Source organism: Sorex fumeus, unplaced genomic scaffold (genome assembly GCF_029834395.1).
Source record: "Sorex fumeus unplaced genomic scaffold, SorFum_2.1 ptg000048l, whole genome shotgun sequence".
NCBI classification, from domain to species: domain Eukaryota; kingdom Metazoa; phylum Chordata; class Mammalia; order Eulipotyphla; family Soricidae; genus Sorex; species Sorex fumeus.
In genome coordinates this window covers 5,296,122-5,312,917 of record NW_026606105.1, presented here as the reverse complement: position 1 = coordinate 5,312,917, position 16,796 = coordinate 5,296,122, and the positions used below count along the sequence as shown (strand labels likewise).

Here is a 16,796-nt window from a genome sequence, read left to right as displayed (position 1 = left end):
AAACATGAATCTATTATTTTTACTTCTCAAAAACTCAGTAACCACAAGAGAATTTATCCATGAAGTTTCTTATGTTTTTGATTTTTTGTCGTGAAGACTACCATTGCGATATGCACTATAGATGGTTATAATATTGGGAAAGACATTTCTCGGGAGAGTGCTCATTACTTTCCATGTCTTAAACTCTTTCATTACAGAACCCTGCTATATCTGGCAATGAGACCCAGTATCTCACATTTACCAGAGGGAAGGAAAATGATGTATTCATCAAATGGCCCGACAGCAGTGATATTGTCTGGGGAAAGGTAAAGCCAGGGGAAGATGATGGTCAATCAGTATTGCAATGTCCTGATTAAAATATTCTAAATAAATCTTGAAAAATAGTGAATAATTAACAAATTGTGAGTTAGTGAAACTCTGATACTGATGAACTCAATGAATATTAAATGACTGCAGGTCTGATTCTTTAAATTATCAGCTTTGTGTTGTTGTCTGGAAATATTCTGATGCTCTACCCTTAGGTGTGCCAGTTGAACATATAACTGTCAGAAAGAATTATTTTGAAACTGTCTCAAGTGTGTGTCTCCCAGACACCCTCACTCAAAACTTGGGACTTATATGTGACTCTCTGACATTTAGGTCTGTAATTATCCTTCTCTCTCCAGTACTTCTCATTTATATCTCATCTTCATTGTTTAACTAAAGAAATAGCATTTCAGGTAGAACCAGTGTTTCTTAATTCTGAATGGGAGTAGTTCTTAGCTAGGTTTCAAACTCTGCTCTGTCATTCTACAATGCTGCATCTTATTTTCGAAGTAAATGCCATGCTCTCAACGTTTTTGAATATCACTTTGTCAGAGTTCCCAGTCAGTACCTGTACCTCAAAACCAATGCAATCTTCCCTTGTATAAAGTATTCCATGAATGGGTTCATTTTCCCTTTTACTCTTGTCTCTATTTCTGTCCTTCAAGAATATGGCTCTATATACTATATAATTAAGGATATATGTTCTATCTGTGAATTTTTACAAAACAAGAAATATTTATGTCTCAGTAGATAGAATTCATGAAAGAGAATCTGGCAGATAGTAAGTGCTTAGTAATTGTTTATTTAATAAATAAATTGATTAACAGATTTAGTTTATATCCTTTCAATTAGACATGACTGTGGTTCATTCTATGGATTTTTAAAATTCTACATTTACTTAAAGTTTCCAATAACTTATAAAGCAATTGACATGCATTAAAACTGAATGGATGACTTGTGAAAGGAACTCAGTCTTATTTCTTTGGATTTATACTTCTCACTTGTAATTTTAAAAGAAATTTTGTTTTGGATTATGACAGGCATAACAGAATAATCATTTGAAAGATGATTGTTCATAGGAAATCTTAAAGACAGATTTAGCTTACTATGATTAAAAGATATGATTTTGAAAACTTCTGAAATAAGTCAAGAGATCCCAGCCCATTTTGACCAAATAGAAATTTATATATCAGGGCCAGAGAGATAGTACAGCAGGTAAGGCACTTGCTTGCATGTGTCAGACCTGGGTTTCATCTCTGGCACCACGTATGGTCGTAGCATTACCAGGAGTGGTTCTTGAATGCAGAGCCATAAGTAACTCCTAAGCATTGCCAGGTTTGCCCCCCCCCCAAACAAAACCAAACAAAAGCTAAACAAAATAAAGGAAATTTATATATTCAGACTTACCAATTTAATTAATGTATCACTATCCTCCTGTTCATCGATTTGCTCAAGTGGGCACAAGTAACCTCTCCATTGTTAGACTTGTTACTGTTTTTGGCATATTGAATACACCATGGGGAACTTGCCAGGTTCTGCCGTGTGGGCACAATACACTCGGTAGCTTGCCGGGCTCTCTGAGAGGGACAGAAGAATCAAACCTGGGTCGATCATTAATGCAATGATCCAAAATAATCTTCACTGTCACTGTCACTGTCACCCCATTGTTCATCGATTTTCTCGAGTGGGCCCAGTAACGTCTCCATTGTGACACTTGTTACTGTTTTTGGCATAGGGAGATAAAATATAATTATAATATTTTGTGAAATATGAAATATTCCTTGTCATTCAATGCTGTATAAATGTTTGATTTTTCCTTCTTTTCCTGTAGGCTTTGCCTGATCTGCCTAATGTGAATGGGAATGAATCCCTGGATCATGAAAGTCAGGTAAAGGTATAGTTGCCCACACATTTTTGTTGCCAAGGTCCTAAATATCTGAAGACATGACTTTTTATTCCAGTCCTTGTTTAAGAAGATTTAAGTTGAGTGTATTTATTAGCTGTTGTCCCAAAATTCCAAATGATATCAGACCACCATTTCCTTTATGCAAAATTCTACTTCACATAGTGGGGATAAAGGGCTGCAAAGTTTAAGAAGAGAACTCCCAGAACGACCACCAACTGGAAGCTCTTTGGCACTATAGTGGCAACCTGGGAAGATGCTGTCATTGACAACACTGACGAAGAATACGACCGGCTGGTTCAGCACCTCCCTGATGGTGCAAGGAACACCAAGATAAAGATAGCCACAAAAAGACTCCTGTCTTTGAAAACTTTCAAGCTTATTCGTCAACGTGGCATGGTGCAAGCCTCAGGCAACCGCAAGTGAATGTCTGAGCTCACAAAGCAGTGTAGAGAAGCAATAAAGGAAGACCTCAAAGAGAGAAGAGCAGCAGTTCTGACAGATGCGGCAGAAGCCGGGAAAAGCATTCTCAATGCCCACCTGTCCTTCGCCAGCTACAAGACCAAGATGACTGGCCTCTGACGTCCTGATGGATCTATCACATCTTCCAGAAGGGCAATGAAGAAGATTATCCATGACTTCTACTTGGATCTCTTTGATAGCAACATCCACCTTCCCACATACCAAATTCCACAGGATGGATATGTTGTTCCCAACATTCTCCCTTCCGAAATCTGACGTGCCATTTTCTCAGTAAAGAAGCAAACAGCACCCAGTCCAGACAAGGTCAGACCCAAATACCTGAAGAACCTTTCACTCAGTACTCATCAACACACTGGCTTCACACACTACCTGTCTGAATGCAAGGTTTCATCCCAATGGAAAACCAGCAGGACTGTACTACTGTACAAGAAGAGAGACATTCACGACATTGGCAACTATTACTCAATCTGCCTATTGTCTGTCGTCTACAAGCTGTTCATTTGAGTCATCCTGAATATGATTGGCAGAACACTAAATGAAGGGCAACCATGGTTCTGAACAAGCCGGGTTCTGAAAAGGATACAGCATGATCGACCATATCCACATGATAACCAAGCTCATTGAAGTTTCTCGGGAGTTCAAGATGCCGCTCTGTCTAACATTCATTGATTTAGAGAAGGTCTTTGATTCTGTTGAGACTGAAGCGGTCATCGAAGCCCTAGCCAAACAGTGTGTTCAAACTCAATACATCAGAATCTTCCGTGAGCTGTATTACAGATTCACTACCAGGATCTCACCATTCTGCAAGGAAGTGATCATCCATGTCAAGAGAGGCATTCAGCAGGGTGATACTATTTCACCAAAACTCTTAAGTGCCACCCTCGAGAATGTCATGCAATGACTGGAATGGGAAGGAATGGGAGTGAAGATAGATGGTCGGCAACTACATCACCTCTGGTTCGCTGATGACATCGTTCTAATAACACCAAACGTTAACTAAGTGGCACAAATGCTGGCCGACTTTGACCGTGAGTGTGAAAAGGTGGAACTACAGCTGAATCTCACAAAGACAATATTAGAAATAGTCTCGTTCCTGACGTTCCATTTGCTCTCAACAGAAGGAACATCTCCGAATGCAAGAGTTATGTGTGCCTAGGTCAAGAAGTCACCATGACGAATGACCTGGCACCTGAGTTGTGCAGGAGGAAGAGAGCAGCTTGGAACGCCTTCAAGAGCGTTGAAGAAATAGCTAAGAGGACGAAGAACCACTGACTCCAGGCACATCTCTTCAATTCCACTGTTCTTCCTGCATTAACATATGCCTCAGAGACCTGAGCCCTAGGAAAACAGTATGAGAACGGGGTCTCCCAGAGAGGAATCGAAAGAACTATGCTTGGAGTATCATGCTTCACTCAAATGAGCGAAAGAATGCGGAGTTCGACTTCCTTCAACAATCAAGAATCAGGGACGCTGTCTCATTTGCCAAGGCGTAGAAAATCAGATGGGTTGGACACATAATGAGATTTAGAGATGACCATTGGACTAGAGCCATTACTGACTGGATTCCACTGGACGTCAAAAGATCTTGTGGCCGCCCACCTACGAGATAGTCAGACTTCTTCGTCAAGACCCTGAGCGATCTGTTTGAGGCTCTTCATGTTCCTGGAGTGAGCAGAAGCCATTGAGCTACACTAGCATGTGACAGGGTCAAATGGAGACGTTACTGGTGCCCGCTCAAGCAAATCGATGTGTAATGGAATGTCAAGTGATCAAGTGATCAAGTATTTATTAGCTAGTAATTTCTTGACATAAAGAAATCCTGAAATTGAGGAAATTACAAGGAAAAACTGGCTATGTGTTGCAGAAAATCATAGAGGAAATATCTCCACCTGTATGCCTTGAATGGGTTGCAGTATGGTCAACTACATGATAGTTTGAAAATAATGAATTGAAATTCAGGATATTTTTATTGGTGAGATTATGAACATTATGGTTTTAATAAATTGTCTATACATAAAAAATTATTTAATCTAGCTAAAAAAATAATTTCCTTTTTCTTCACTGCTAATGTCATTTCAGACTGGACATCAGTTGTCTTCTCTACTCTGTAGATCATTTTTCCCTGGAGCACCACTGCCCTTAATTTTCCCAGTGTTTTTTTTTAAAGACATTTTATCTCTAAATTGCTGTGATTTAGACACTAGTAATAAACACCATGGTTCATAAGATCAAATGCCCCATCACAAAACAATGTTATTTTTAAAAAGGGATTTAAGACGACCTAAACTTTTAGGAAAATAAAGAATGAAATATTAATCTTCTTTGATCACATTCTGCCCACAGTGAACTCGCACAGCTGAAGTGAGCTGAGACATAGTCATAGAGTGTCTTGTACAGGAATCTGCTTATCATCTCATCATGGCCCCACACTTTTTCCTTGGGTTAATCTGAGACCTAAATTGAGAGCATATGTTGTTCTTGCAGATGTACAAAGCCCATGTTGCTTTCCCTGACTTCTTCCGTAATAGCACAGCTGCGTGGTGGAAGAAAGAAATCCAGGAACTCTACACAAATCCTCTAGATCCAGAGAAGAGCTTGAAGTTTGATGGGTTATGGATTGTAAGTAACCTTAGTGATTTTGCTTTGGAACTACTAGTAGTAAAAACATGAGGAGGCAGTTCAGATCCCATAAAAGTTTGCATCTAGGGGAGGAGGAATGAGAAAGGTTGGGCGTTACCATTAGAGTTGAGGTACAGGGAGTGTTCATGATTGTAAGATCAGTGCCCTCTACAGAAAAGCCACTTGTGCCTCTGTCGTGGAATCTTTTTTTCTTAATTTATTTTTTTTAATTTTTATTTTATTGAATCACCATGAGATACTATTATAAGCATTTGTGTTTGAGTTACAATCATACAATGATCAAACTCCCATATCTCCACCAGTGCACATTCCCCACCACAAGTCTCCCCACTATACGCTCCTTTTCCAACTCTCTCCCTGCCTCCATGGCAGACAATATTCCCCATAATCTCTCTCTCTCTATTTTTTTGGGGGCATTATAGTTTGCAATAAAGATACTAAGAGGTTTATCATGTTTGGTCCTTTGTCTACGTTCAGCACACATCTCTCATCCTGATTGATCCCTCCAACCATCATTGACTTAGTGATCCCTTCTCTATTCCAGCTGCCTGCTACCCCCATTCACTAAGCAAGTTTCTAACTATGGAGCAATCTTCCTGGCCCTTGTGTCAACTGTCTTTGGGTGTCCATCTCATATTATATTGAGGCTGGAGCAATAGCACAGCAAGTGGGCGTTTGCCTTGCATGTGGCCGACCTGGGTTCGATTCCCAGCATCCCATATGGTCCCCCGAGCACTTCCAGGAGTAACTCCTGAGTTCAGAGCCACGAGTAACTCCTGAGCATCACCCTGTGTGATTAAAAAAAAAGACAATCTCATGTTATATTATTTTATTTTCAAAAAATAACTGCAGTCCTATGTTTTTCCATCTCTTTCTGACTCATTTCACGTAGCACGATGCTCTCCATGTCTATCCACTTATAAGCAAATTTCATGACTTCATCTCTCCTCACAGCTGCATAGTATTCCATTGTGTAGATGTACCAAAGTTTTTTTTAATTTGATTGAATCACCGTGAGATGTATTTTAGTCACTGTGTCTTTTGAAGTGCAGAAACTTCTTAGTTTGATGTAGCGTCATTTGTTTATGTTTGTTCCATTTGCTTGGTCCGTGGTGTTTCATCCTTAAAGATGCTTTTAGCTTCAATGTCATGGAGTGTTCTGCCTACATTTTCCTCCATGTACCTTATGGATTCAAGAAAGAATCTTTATTGCTCACACATTACAGGATATGAATGAGCCAACAAACTTTGTGAATGGTTCTATCAGCAGCTGCAAGGATGAAATTCTCAACAAGCCACCCTATATGCCATGTATGTAAAACTATTGCTTTATTAATTGCTATGTAATGAATTCATATAAAAATGAGTAAGTGAAAATAAGTGAATTACTAATCAAATATAGAAATAATGACTTGATGTGATGTGGTATGAAAGAAACCAGGAATTGCATCGACATCAGGCATATTGCTTACTACAAGCTAATTGCTAAAACGGTAAATTATTTCCTACTCCACTCCTCTTGATTAGAGTAAAAATATAATTCCTGCATTCTTTCTGCCATGTTCACATATACCTCATAAGCAGCACTCGCTAACTGTCACAAGGTACTAATAGAGAATCTAAGATCCTTGTGATCAAAAGAAATTCTCAGAAATTCAAATTCCTTCGCTTCACAGAAATACAAGAAAGATATTTACTCATTTTCTCAAAACATTGTACTAGTAATTTGTGAAACAATACCTAAATCTAAGTTTCAGAATGTCTAAGACAATGCTATGTTATCCGTTATTTCCTCCCTCTCTCCAGTCATTCATTCATTTCTCCCTCTCCCTCCCACCTTTCTTTTCCTTTTTCTTCCTTCTTTCACTCCTTTCTTCTCCTTACTTTCTTAATAGTTGCGTTCTAAGCAAGTGTTCACAAATCTAGAGATTTTTGATTTGCACAATTAATTGAAAGAATTATTCCTTGTAAATATTACCATCTTGTGAATGTAGCAGTCATAGTCACAAGGGAATTGATTGTGTAAAAATATGAGCTATGAGGACAAGTATGAACATTAGAGTTGGAGTAAAACTTAAGCTGCCTTAAAGGCAGCCCCATATCCTGTCCTCGCCCTTTATTAGATATTGAGTCAGAGAATGTTTAAATCTGAAAGTATATCTGCTCTTAACAACAAAATTCTTCATTCGAATAAATGTCAAAATAATGTACATGTCTAGTGGATATGCAAATTTAATCATTTGAGAAATAATCTAGCATTTTTTCTCTCAGATCTAGCATCCAGGGACAGTGGTCTAAGCATCAAGACCCTCTGTATGGAGAGTCAGCAGACCCTGCCAGATGGTTCCCTGGTACAACACTACAATGTGCACAGCCTCTACGGGTGGTCCCAGGCCAGACCCACGTTCGAGTGAGTGTGTTTTTCATTTCTGGTGCCAAGGATCAATCTTCACATGGTTACTTTTGTCTCGTAATCTATATACTGAGCTTGATCAGTGTGATGCCAGTTAAGTAGCTAAATGTCAAAATATCAGGAATGGTTGCCTTCTGAGTGCCCTTATTAAGGTAGACTGTTAAATACGCTATTAAAAATGAATGCTCACATGGTGGTTAGCATACTCGTAGAGCTGAAAAACAATTACTGCAACTAATGTTTAGGACATTTTTATTACCGACAAAGGACAGTCTCTATTCACTAACAGTAATATCCAACCTCCTCAAAAAATCCCAAGTTCTGACAGTTACAGATAACAAACAACAAATAATTGTTTTTACATATGGATTGCTTTTTCTGAGCATTTCACACAAATTAAATCATTGTTTTATTAAAAACATAAAATGTCATAAATAAAAAATTTATGACATTTTACATTTTTCACTTGAAAATATTTTATGTACCCTCTATGCTATAGCATATATCAGTACTTTAATCCTTTCACTGATGGATAAATTTCTGTTGTATAGTGTAACAAATTTGTATATTCACATACCAGTTAGTGCATATTCATGGCATTTCTACTTTTTGGCTATTATTAACGATGGATTGAATATTCATGTACTAGTTTCTGTTTTTGCTTTTCTCTCTCCCTCTTTTTTTTTTACCTCAATTGTCATGTTTCTTCTTTGTTGGTTTATATATGTCTCGGAGAATTTCTGATAGTGACTCCATGTTTGTAATTTTGAGGAAATTCCAATGTTTTTCAAACTGTAAGTCCACCATTTTATATTCTCACCAGAAATATATGAAAGTTTCAATTTCTCTGTCCCTTTAACAATACATGACATTAAACATCTTTTGTATAGTCATTCTAATAACTATGAAATCATAATTTATTGTTTCGATTTTTTTTCCTGGTGGACTCTATTGATAGCCATTTACCCACACGGGCTTCTTAGCCATTTATATTTATTTATATGTGTCATTTGAAGAAATGTCTATTTACATCTTTCACCATTTTAATTTATTTTATATTTATTTCTTTGTTGGTGTTTTATTTTCCACACGCAGTGGTACTCAGGATTTAGTCCTGGCTCTGTGCTCAGGGATCATTTCTGGTGATTCTCTGGGAGCTATATTCAGTTTCAGGGATTGAACCATGGTTGGTCATATGCAAAGTAATCACCTTACCGTGTACTATCTCTACAGCCCCATACTATCTACATGCCCCTGTTCATTTTAGAAAGAGGGCTATTTATTCTTTTATTATGAATTTTAAGAATTTCTTTATATTCTGGATGCAAGTTATTAAGAAATATGATTTGCAAATATGTCTGGGAGAAGAACTGCAAAAATTCTTACATTCTGCAGTATTTTTGCTTCTATGTTCATCTAAGTTAAAGTACAGATATTTTTATTTTTAGTGTCTCTGTTTTGTGTGTGTGTGTGTTTGTATGCATGTGGGTGTGTTCACTTTTGTATTTTTGTTGTTAGGAAATATAATAATAAGTAAATTAAATAGATTTGCTTTGAAAGGAAGCAAACTTTACTACCCCATAATATATGCTTTGGGGAAAAATATTTTGAGCTGATTATTTTTTCAAAACATAGACATTGAAAAGCTCTGGAGACTAAAGTTTCACATTAGGAGACATTAGCATATATCAAGAAAAATATACATCTCTAAGTGTCTTTCTAGATTTATCAGAAATGTGCAAATGACCAGATAAGTGGATAGCTTATCAATGGAGATATAATTGCCATATTTTTTATGATTTTCTGACCATCTACCATAACTGCTTCCTATATCCACATCTTTTTATCTTTAGCTGAAGGCTGTATTTAGGGTAACAATCTGTATTGTTTGGATTATACAGTCCTCTCTGGTCATTCCCAAGTGTACAGAAGATATAAATGTCATCAGACTTGTGTTTTTCTCCTGTTAAGCTTTCCTTTATTACAAGGGGTATCTTAGTCAAGAACCTAGAAGATAGAAGAATAATTATTCATTTATTTACTTGTTTTTTGTGGGGAGGCCACAACCAGGGCTGGTGCTCGCATCTTATTCTTATCTCTGTACTCAGAAAGAACATTTAGTGGTGCTCAGGGGAATATATACAGTGCCAGGGACTGAGTCTGTGTAGGAAGCTATTATTTTTATTACTAATTTCCTGAGGGTTTGGGCACACATGACAATGTTCAGGGACTTCTTGTTTTGTGCTCAGGGTTCATCTATGATAGTCCTTAGGGTACTTCACTCTGAGCCAGAGACTGAACCAGGGCCAGTCTACATGCAAAGCTTGTGCCCTAATTCTTGTACAATCGCGCTGATTCAAAAATTATTCTTCACCCTTTCAGTTATCCCTAGAGTATCTTACTTCTTTGCCTGGAATCATTTATTTGAAAATGTTGGTGTTTTCTTATTTGTAATGCATTTTAATGAAATATTTGAATTTCATGTACTAGTATCTATAAATAGACTTTCTCTTTTTTCCATTGATTTTTCTCACAAATTGTGTTTTATTTTCTAACTGAGGCTGTCTTCAGAAGAATCAATTGCCACAGAGAGAGGTTTAATTTAATTTAGATATGTTTTTCTCTGTATGCAAAGCTTTTGCATCTTTCTGAGAAGTAGAATACTAGTTAATACTACCAGGGCTGGAGTGATAGCACAGCAGGTAGGGCATTTGCCTTGCAAGTGGTCCAACCTGGGTTCAATTCCCAGCATCCCATATGGTTCCCCAAGCACAGCCAGGAGTAATTCCTGAGTGCATGAACCAGGAGTAACCCCTGTGCATTGCTGGGTGTGACCCAAAAAGCAAATAAATAAATAAAATATTTTTAAAAATACTACCAAAGAGCTGTAGTCACATGTAGGTTTATTTGGATTCCAAATCTGCCCCCTTACTCTTTCAAAGTACTTCAATCAATCATCTAATGTATCTGTGCCTCACTTTCATAGCTGTAAAATGGAGGCCAAGGAAATCTTCCTTGTTTGGTTGTGAGACAGAATACATGATAGTGACAAGGATAGTTCCCAGAAAAGAATGGTTCCATAAAGATTTATTCTATATCTTGTTCAACTCAATTTTGTTGTTGTTGTTGTTTTTCTTTTTGGATCACTCCTGGCGATGCACAGGGGTAACTCCTGGCTTGTGCACTCAGGAATTACTCCTGGTGGTGCTCAGGGAACCATATGGGATGCTGGGAATCAAAGTCATTTGCAAGGCAAATGCCCTACCCACTGTGCTATCAGTCCAGCCCCTTGTTCAACCCTTTTAATGCTATTCTTTATGATAACTCATTGGTTAAATTTGTTTTAAAGAAAGGAATAAAATCACCAAAATTTTAGGTAATGGCATATCTCTAGCTGACCTAATATAACACCTAACGTGTCTAGCCTCACTTTAAATATCAGGGGCTTTCAGCTAAGAAATCCTCTGACTCCAACTGGAAGAACACTGCTCTCTCCTGCTGCACTGTCTGTAGAGAACTTGACTGACTGAGAAATAAGCAGGCTTTCACATAATCAAGAAAACCCTTACTCAAAAATAAGAATCATGATCCAGGTCCACGACCAAGAGATAATACCAAGGTACATCTCACCAGGATCAGGGGACAGCTAGTTTTTAAAAAATTAGGCAGCAACATGTCAGAGTTTAGATTATTTGTTCAGAACTCTTTGGATTGGTTGAACTCCGAGTCCTCACACAGAAGCCAGAGTGTATGGGCCTTTGTAGCCATCAGCAGATGGTGTCCTGGATACTTTGACATTAGGGAGAAAAGAGACAATGGCTGAGTCAGGCTTCACTCAACACTCACCCAGAAGTCTCACCATGATTTGTGCGAGACAAGGCAAAGTCTGATTCGAAGTAGTTTCACAAGTGTCATGACCTTCCATCTTCAAGTTCACCTTCAATTCACCTCCTTCTTCTCCAACCAGAGCTGTGCAGGAGGTGACAGGACAGCGAGGGGTTGTCATCACCCGCTCCACATTCCCCTCTTCAGGCCGCTGGGGAGGTTATTGGCTAGGAGACAACATGTCCAAGTGGGACCAGCTGAAGAAATCTATCATTGGTATGTGGGTTTGTTCTCAGGGGTCTCTGCTGGTCTAGAGGGTTTGGGCTGGGTACACTTCAGCTGCCTTAGCCATAACTAATCACCTTTCATGTGGTTGTGACCTCAGCAGGAACTAGGTTTATTTAGGGGACTGAGTTTTAATTTACATCTATCTTTCATAAGTGGTCATAAGTAGTCCAAGACTTTCAGATGGGATAGGTAGGTAGAGTCTACTCACTCAAAGTGTTGTTTCTTCTTTGCATTGCAGGCATGATGGAGTTTAGTCTTTTTGGAATACCTTATGTAAGTAGTATTACATTTTTAATTAATTTTTCAGACATTTTATTGTATCTGAAACTCACAGAAGTCTCAACTTTCACGGTGATTTTGCATCTTCTCAGACAGGAGCAAATATTTGTGGGTTCTTAGGAGAAGCTGAATATGAGATGTGTATTCGCTGGATGCAACTGGGGGCCTTCTATCCCTTTTCCAGAAACCACAACACCATTGGGACAAGGGTGAGATGGCAATTTATGCTTCTGATGCTTTGTGTTCTCCAATTACAGCTTCTTTCTAACTTTTGAGAGTATCATCACATTTATTTGAAACAAATGACATAATCTCCATTTGTTGAAAATTCACAGGATTTGAAACTCTAAAGTGATCAATGATTTTCAAAAAATTTTTCTTTGGTGGGTACACCCAGCATTGCTCAGTGTTCACTACTGGCTCTGTGCTCAGTCAGAGATCACTCCAGGTGGTGCTTGGGGGACCATACATAACGCAGAGGATTGAATTCAGGGTCAGCTGCATACAAGGCAGGTGCCTAACCTACTGTACTATCACTCTAGTCCCTCAATAAAATTTTTTAATAAATCTTTAGGAATTAGAGCCTGTAAGGAGAGAAGTTTTCTATGGAACTAAAATAAAAGGATCTTCCTTTGCTTTGACCACCACACCTCCCACCCCCAAGTTCCATGCCTGGAGTAGTCTTTGCACACCTCTGGATGTGGCCTCCAAAGAAAACAACCAAAAGAAATTTGAATTTGTGTTTTACTCCAACCCATCCAAGGCTGGCCTCGGCATTCCTTTCTCAAGCCATGTGCTGGGCCACAGATAGGCCTGTGCAAGGGAATTAGGTATCCATGATAAAGAGGAGAAGCAGAAAGTTTTAGTATAGTGAGTTGAAAGAGGTGTGTGTGGGCAGGAACATAGGTAAACATAAATGGACAAAGGCTTTGTAACTTCTATCTGGGCTATGTGCTTTACTGGATCTGTTTCTGCTTCTTTACCTATTTAGAGACAAGATCCTGTGGCTTGGGACACAGACTTTATGACAATGTCCAGAGAGGTCCTCCAGACAAGATACAAACTGCTGCCTTATTTGTACACGCTGATGCACAAAGCTCATGCGGAGGGTAGCACAGTCGTTCGGCCTCTTCTGCATGAGTGAGTGGAGCCTGAGATCCCCCCAAGGGTGCACCTGGCCATGTTTGGCAAATGACCCATTGCAACACTCATCCAGTATGTTATATTTTTCATATGTACTTTTTAAGGTTTATGAATGACACCATGACGTGGAAGATAGACGAGCAGTTCATGCTGGGCCCCGCCATCTTAATCAGTCCAGTGCTGCAAAGTGTGAGTCTCGCATTAAAGACCAGGAACTCCAATCACGTCATCTAAAGAACAGGAAGGGTGTTTTAAAGATTATTTGTCAAATCTCACTATTTTCAGACAAATATATTTTTAGAACATCTAAAGGAGATCATTTAGCCAGATTTCCGTTTGCATGAAAACTTCACATGCCCGGATGAATTTTTTTCTTAGTTTCTTGTCATCTTACACCCTTTTAAAATGTGCCTTAAATTTTTTTTTATTTTTCTGTATGTTTGGAGAGTTCCTCAGAATGTTCTTCAATCAAATTCCCCAAACTCTAAAAATAATTAGAAAAATATTGCAATTTTAAAATGTTAACTGCACAGAATTTTAAAAAATAAAATTATTGGATTATTCATAATGGTTTGTTCACTTTCTTTTTCAGAACACCTCTAAGATCAATGCTTATTTTCCCAAATCTCGCTGGCTTGACTATTACACGGTGAGCATGATGAAGAATCACTTGTTCCATGCAGGGTGAAAACAATGCAGCTTTCTCCTGACTTCCAGACATGTTCTTACTATGGCAGTTATTTTCCATCTATCAGTCATGTGAGATTTGTTTGAAGGTATCCATGTAATATGAATAGTATGAATAGGCAAAATCTGGCACCCACATCACATCTCTCCCCAACCTCTTTCCAACTTGTCTGAAGATCTGAAACAAGATTTTTCAGAGGACTTAGCCAAGATAAAATATCAGAGACTTTCTCCTTAGGTGTAGAGTTTTTTGATGACTTCCTAACATGCTTCCTTGGATTGGAAGGACCTTTAACTAAGCAAGTATTCCTTTCATTAACCATTATCCCTTGCCTACATTCTCTTTTCTAGGAAACTCTCATTGAATCTGTTGGTGAGAGGAAAGTCCTAGAGGCTCCCCTTAACCGTATAAATCTTCATGTCAGAGCAGGCTACATCGTGCCTTGGCAAGAACCTGGAATGAACACTTACCTTAGGTAAGGAGAGAACCCACTTCACCTTCCGGAGGCAGCTTTACAAGGAGGTGCCATCTTGACCCAAGTTCTGTTGATCAATAAACCAAATAATAGACACTTTTGTGATTCTCTGAGTGTCTTCTGAGTGGGGTCTGAGGGAGCATGAACTCAGGAAGTTCTACTTGAAAAATAATTATTTGTAGATATGTCGAATGTCCAGGTCAAAAATTTTCCCAAGGGAAACCTATTTGTATGCAGTTTTTAAAAGAATGTGGGACTATCAATGAGCACTTTGATTGGATATTCTACTCAGGAATTTAATGTTCATTCTCAGGTCTACATTAGTCCTTCTCCAAGGAGAGGTAGCATGTCAGTGTATATTCACATAATATGTTAAGAAGGACATAACATGTTCTCCTTAGAGAGAAGCACATAAAAAGACACTAATAACTCGAATGGAGAGAGTCACTTTCAGCTTGTACTATGAGATTTGGTTTTGCATGAAAGAGGACTTTGAACTGAGTCTTGGAGAACAACTAGAGTTTAAATGTATAAAGATGATGAAAGAGATAGTTCAGGATTGAATCATAGGAGGTGAAAATTATTTTGACAGGATAGATAAATCCTTCAGTTTAAATGGAGGATTAATAAGGGAGAGATAAAAACAAGTAAAATTCAAGAAGGTTAGGTTCAAGTCATGATTGTAAAGACAGGATAAAAATTCTACTTTTTATATTGCAATAATATGTAAATAATTGAATGGCTCTGGGAGGAGTTTTCTTTCTAAGAAATTTTTATGTTACATTACTTATATGCAGATTTGCATTATGTGCACTTAGTTTTTTGAAAGTTGAACCTTTACCAAATGTTTATTATGTTTTAAATATTTTATTCTATTACAATTTAAGTATTTTATATTTTACCTATTTTTTTGAATTTTATATTTTTCTGTATGAGATTATTTTCAGCAGAAGCTGTCCGTCCATTCTTATATTCTGCCTTTTGAGCTTTATTTTAAAGATAAAAATCTTCATTTTTTTATAGCCGACAACAAGTCATGGGGTTGATTATTGTTTTGAATGAAAATTTGGAAGCTGAAGGTGAGATGTTCTGGGATGATGGACAAAGCATTGGTGAGTACGAGCTTTCCAGAGTCTCCATAAAGCACTTAGAGAGAACAAAAGTGTAGAGACTCAGGCCCAAAGTAAAACTCTGTAATTGTTAGCATAGCCATTGGGTTGTTAGCGCCCTTTCTCATTTGCTTATTCGTGGACAGTATCCCCAAATTATTCTAAAGCAATTGATGCTTCTCATCTTTGAAGATTCAGCACATTGATGATCCAGATTCATTCGGGGGTGATTCACCTCTGATAAATCATCTCATTCTACTTAACCTTTTTTGGTTTTGCTTTGGGGTCACACCTGGGAATTCTATTAAACTTGGGTTTGCTGCTTGCAAGGCAAGTGCTTTACTCACTGTGCTGCCTCTCCAGCCCCTAAATCATTTCTCTCTAATACAAGAATCTGGATGCAAACATCAAGTACACCATTCATTTTTAGTGGTTCATAGACTCTTTTTCCCCCCACTAAGTATACCCACTCAGGAGACAAACTAGTCAAGAAAATTTCCTGATAATTTTCTCATAATTAGGGAATTAAAAGTTATTAACAGGATACTTACATCAACGAAATATTACTTTGTATGCTTTCTTTCCCAAGCCCAAGCATAGGATTGTTCTACCCTAGACAGTTAATGTTTGGTCAGATAATTAGAACATTCCCTTTCTCGGAGATTTCTATAGATTTCTATAGAAATATTGAAGCACTATTCCCCATGGCTGTCCATTTGCCAACAGTTATCACTACACAGCAGAATATTCAAAACATAATATATCACAGTTTCTAAAATTATGGTTTATTTGCTGGTAATATTTTAAAAGATTTTCTCTGTATAAAATAATATATTCTCATTACAGAATATACTGAAAACATTCCAAAATAAATACTTAGTAAAAACAATATTTTCAATATTTTTGTTGGGTTGTCCTATTTTTATATTAAGAAAATGCTTTTTATGTAGCTGAAATAGTACATGTTAAATTTTTACAGAAATGGTTCTTTGAATTTAAAATAATGAGATAACTATGTCTATTATATATTTCCTATAAAGACAGTTATAATTACCAAACTGCATTGAGAGGATAATGTTATAACTAACCTGACTTTTGTAATGCCTCCCTATGCAGAAAACGGGATACTTTCACCTTTCATTATTATAAATAATAGCTTGAGCACTAATTTTTGTTTTCATATTCAGATTATCTCAATTGGGTAGATGCCTAGTAAAATTATTGGCTTTTAATCGTCTTGATTT

At 37.7% G+C, this 16,796-nt stretch overlaps 1 protein-coding gene across 1 annotated transcript in view; it reads left to right on the top strand.

Annotated features, from left to right (window-relative positions):
• The window catches only part of LOC130032398 (maltase-glucoamylase-like), a 192,411-nt gene that overhangs the window by 170,626 nt on the left and 4,989 nt on the right, over positions 1-16,796 (top strand). Inside the window, 13 exon segments of the mRNA XM_056123956.1 lie at positions 198-305; positions 2,138-2,200; positions 5,177-5,311; positions 6,559-6,643; positions 7,604-7,742; positions 11,713-11,846; positions 12,097-12,131; positions 12,230-12,346; positions 13,129-13,277; positions 13,385-13,469; positions 13,873-13,929; positions 14,319-14,443; positions 15,467-15,555. Coding sequence (XP_055979931.1) covers positions 198-305; positions 2,138-2,200; positions 5,177-5,311; positions 6,559-6,643; positions 7,604-7,742; positions 11,713-11,846; positions 12,097-12,131; positions 12,230-12,346; positions 13,129-13,277; positions 13,385-13,469; positions 13,873-13,929; positions 14,319-14,443; positions 15,467-15,555 — 1,321 coding nt within the window.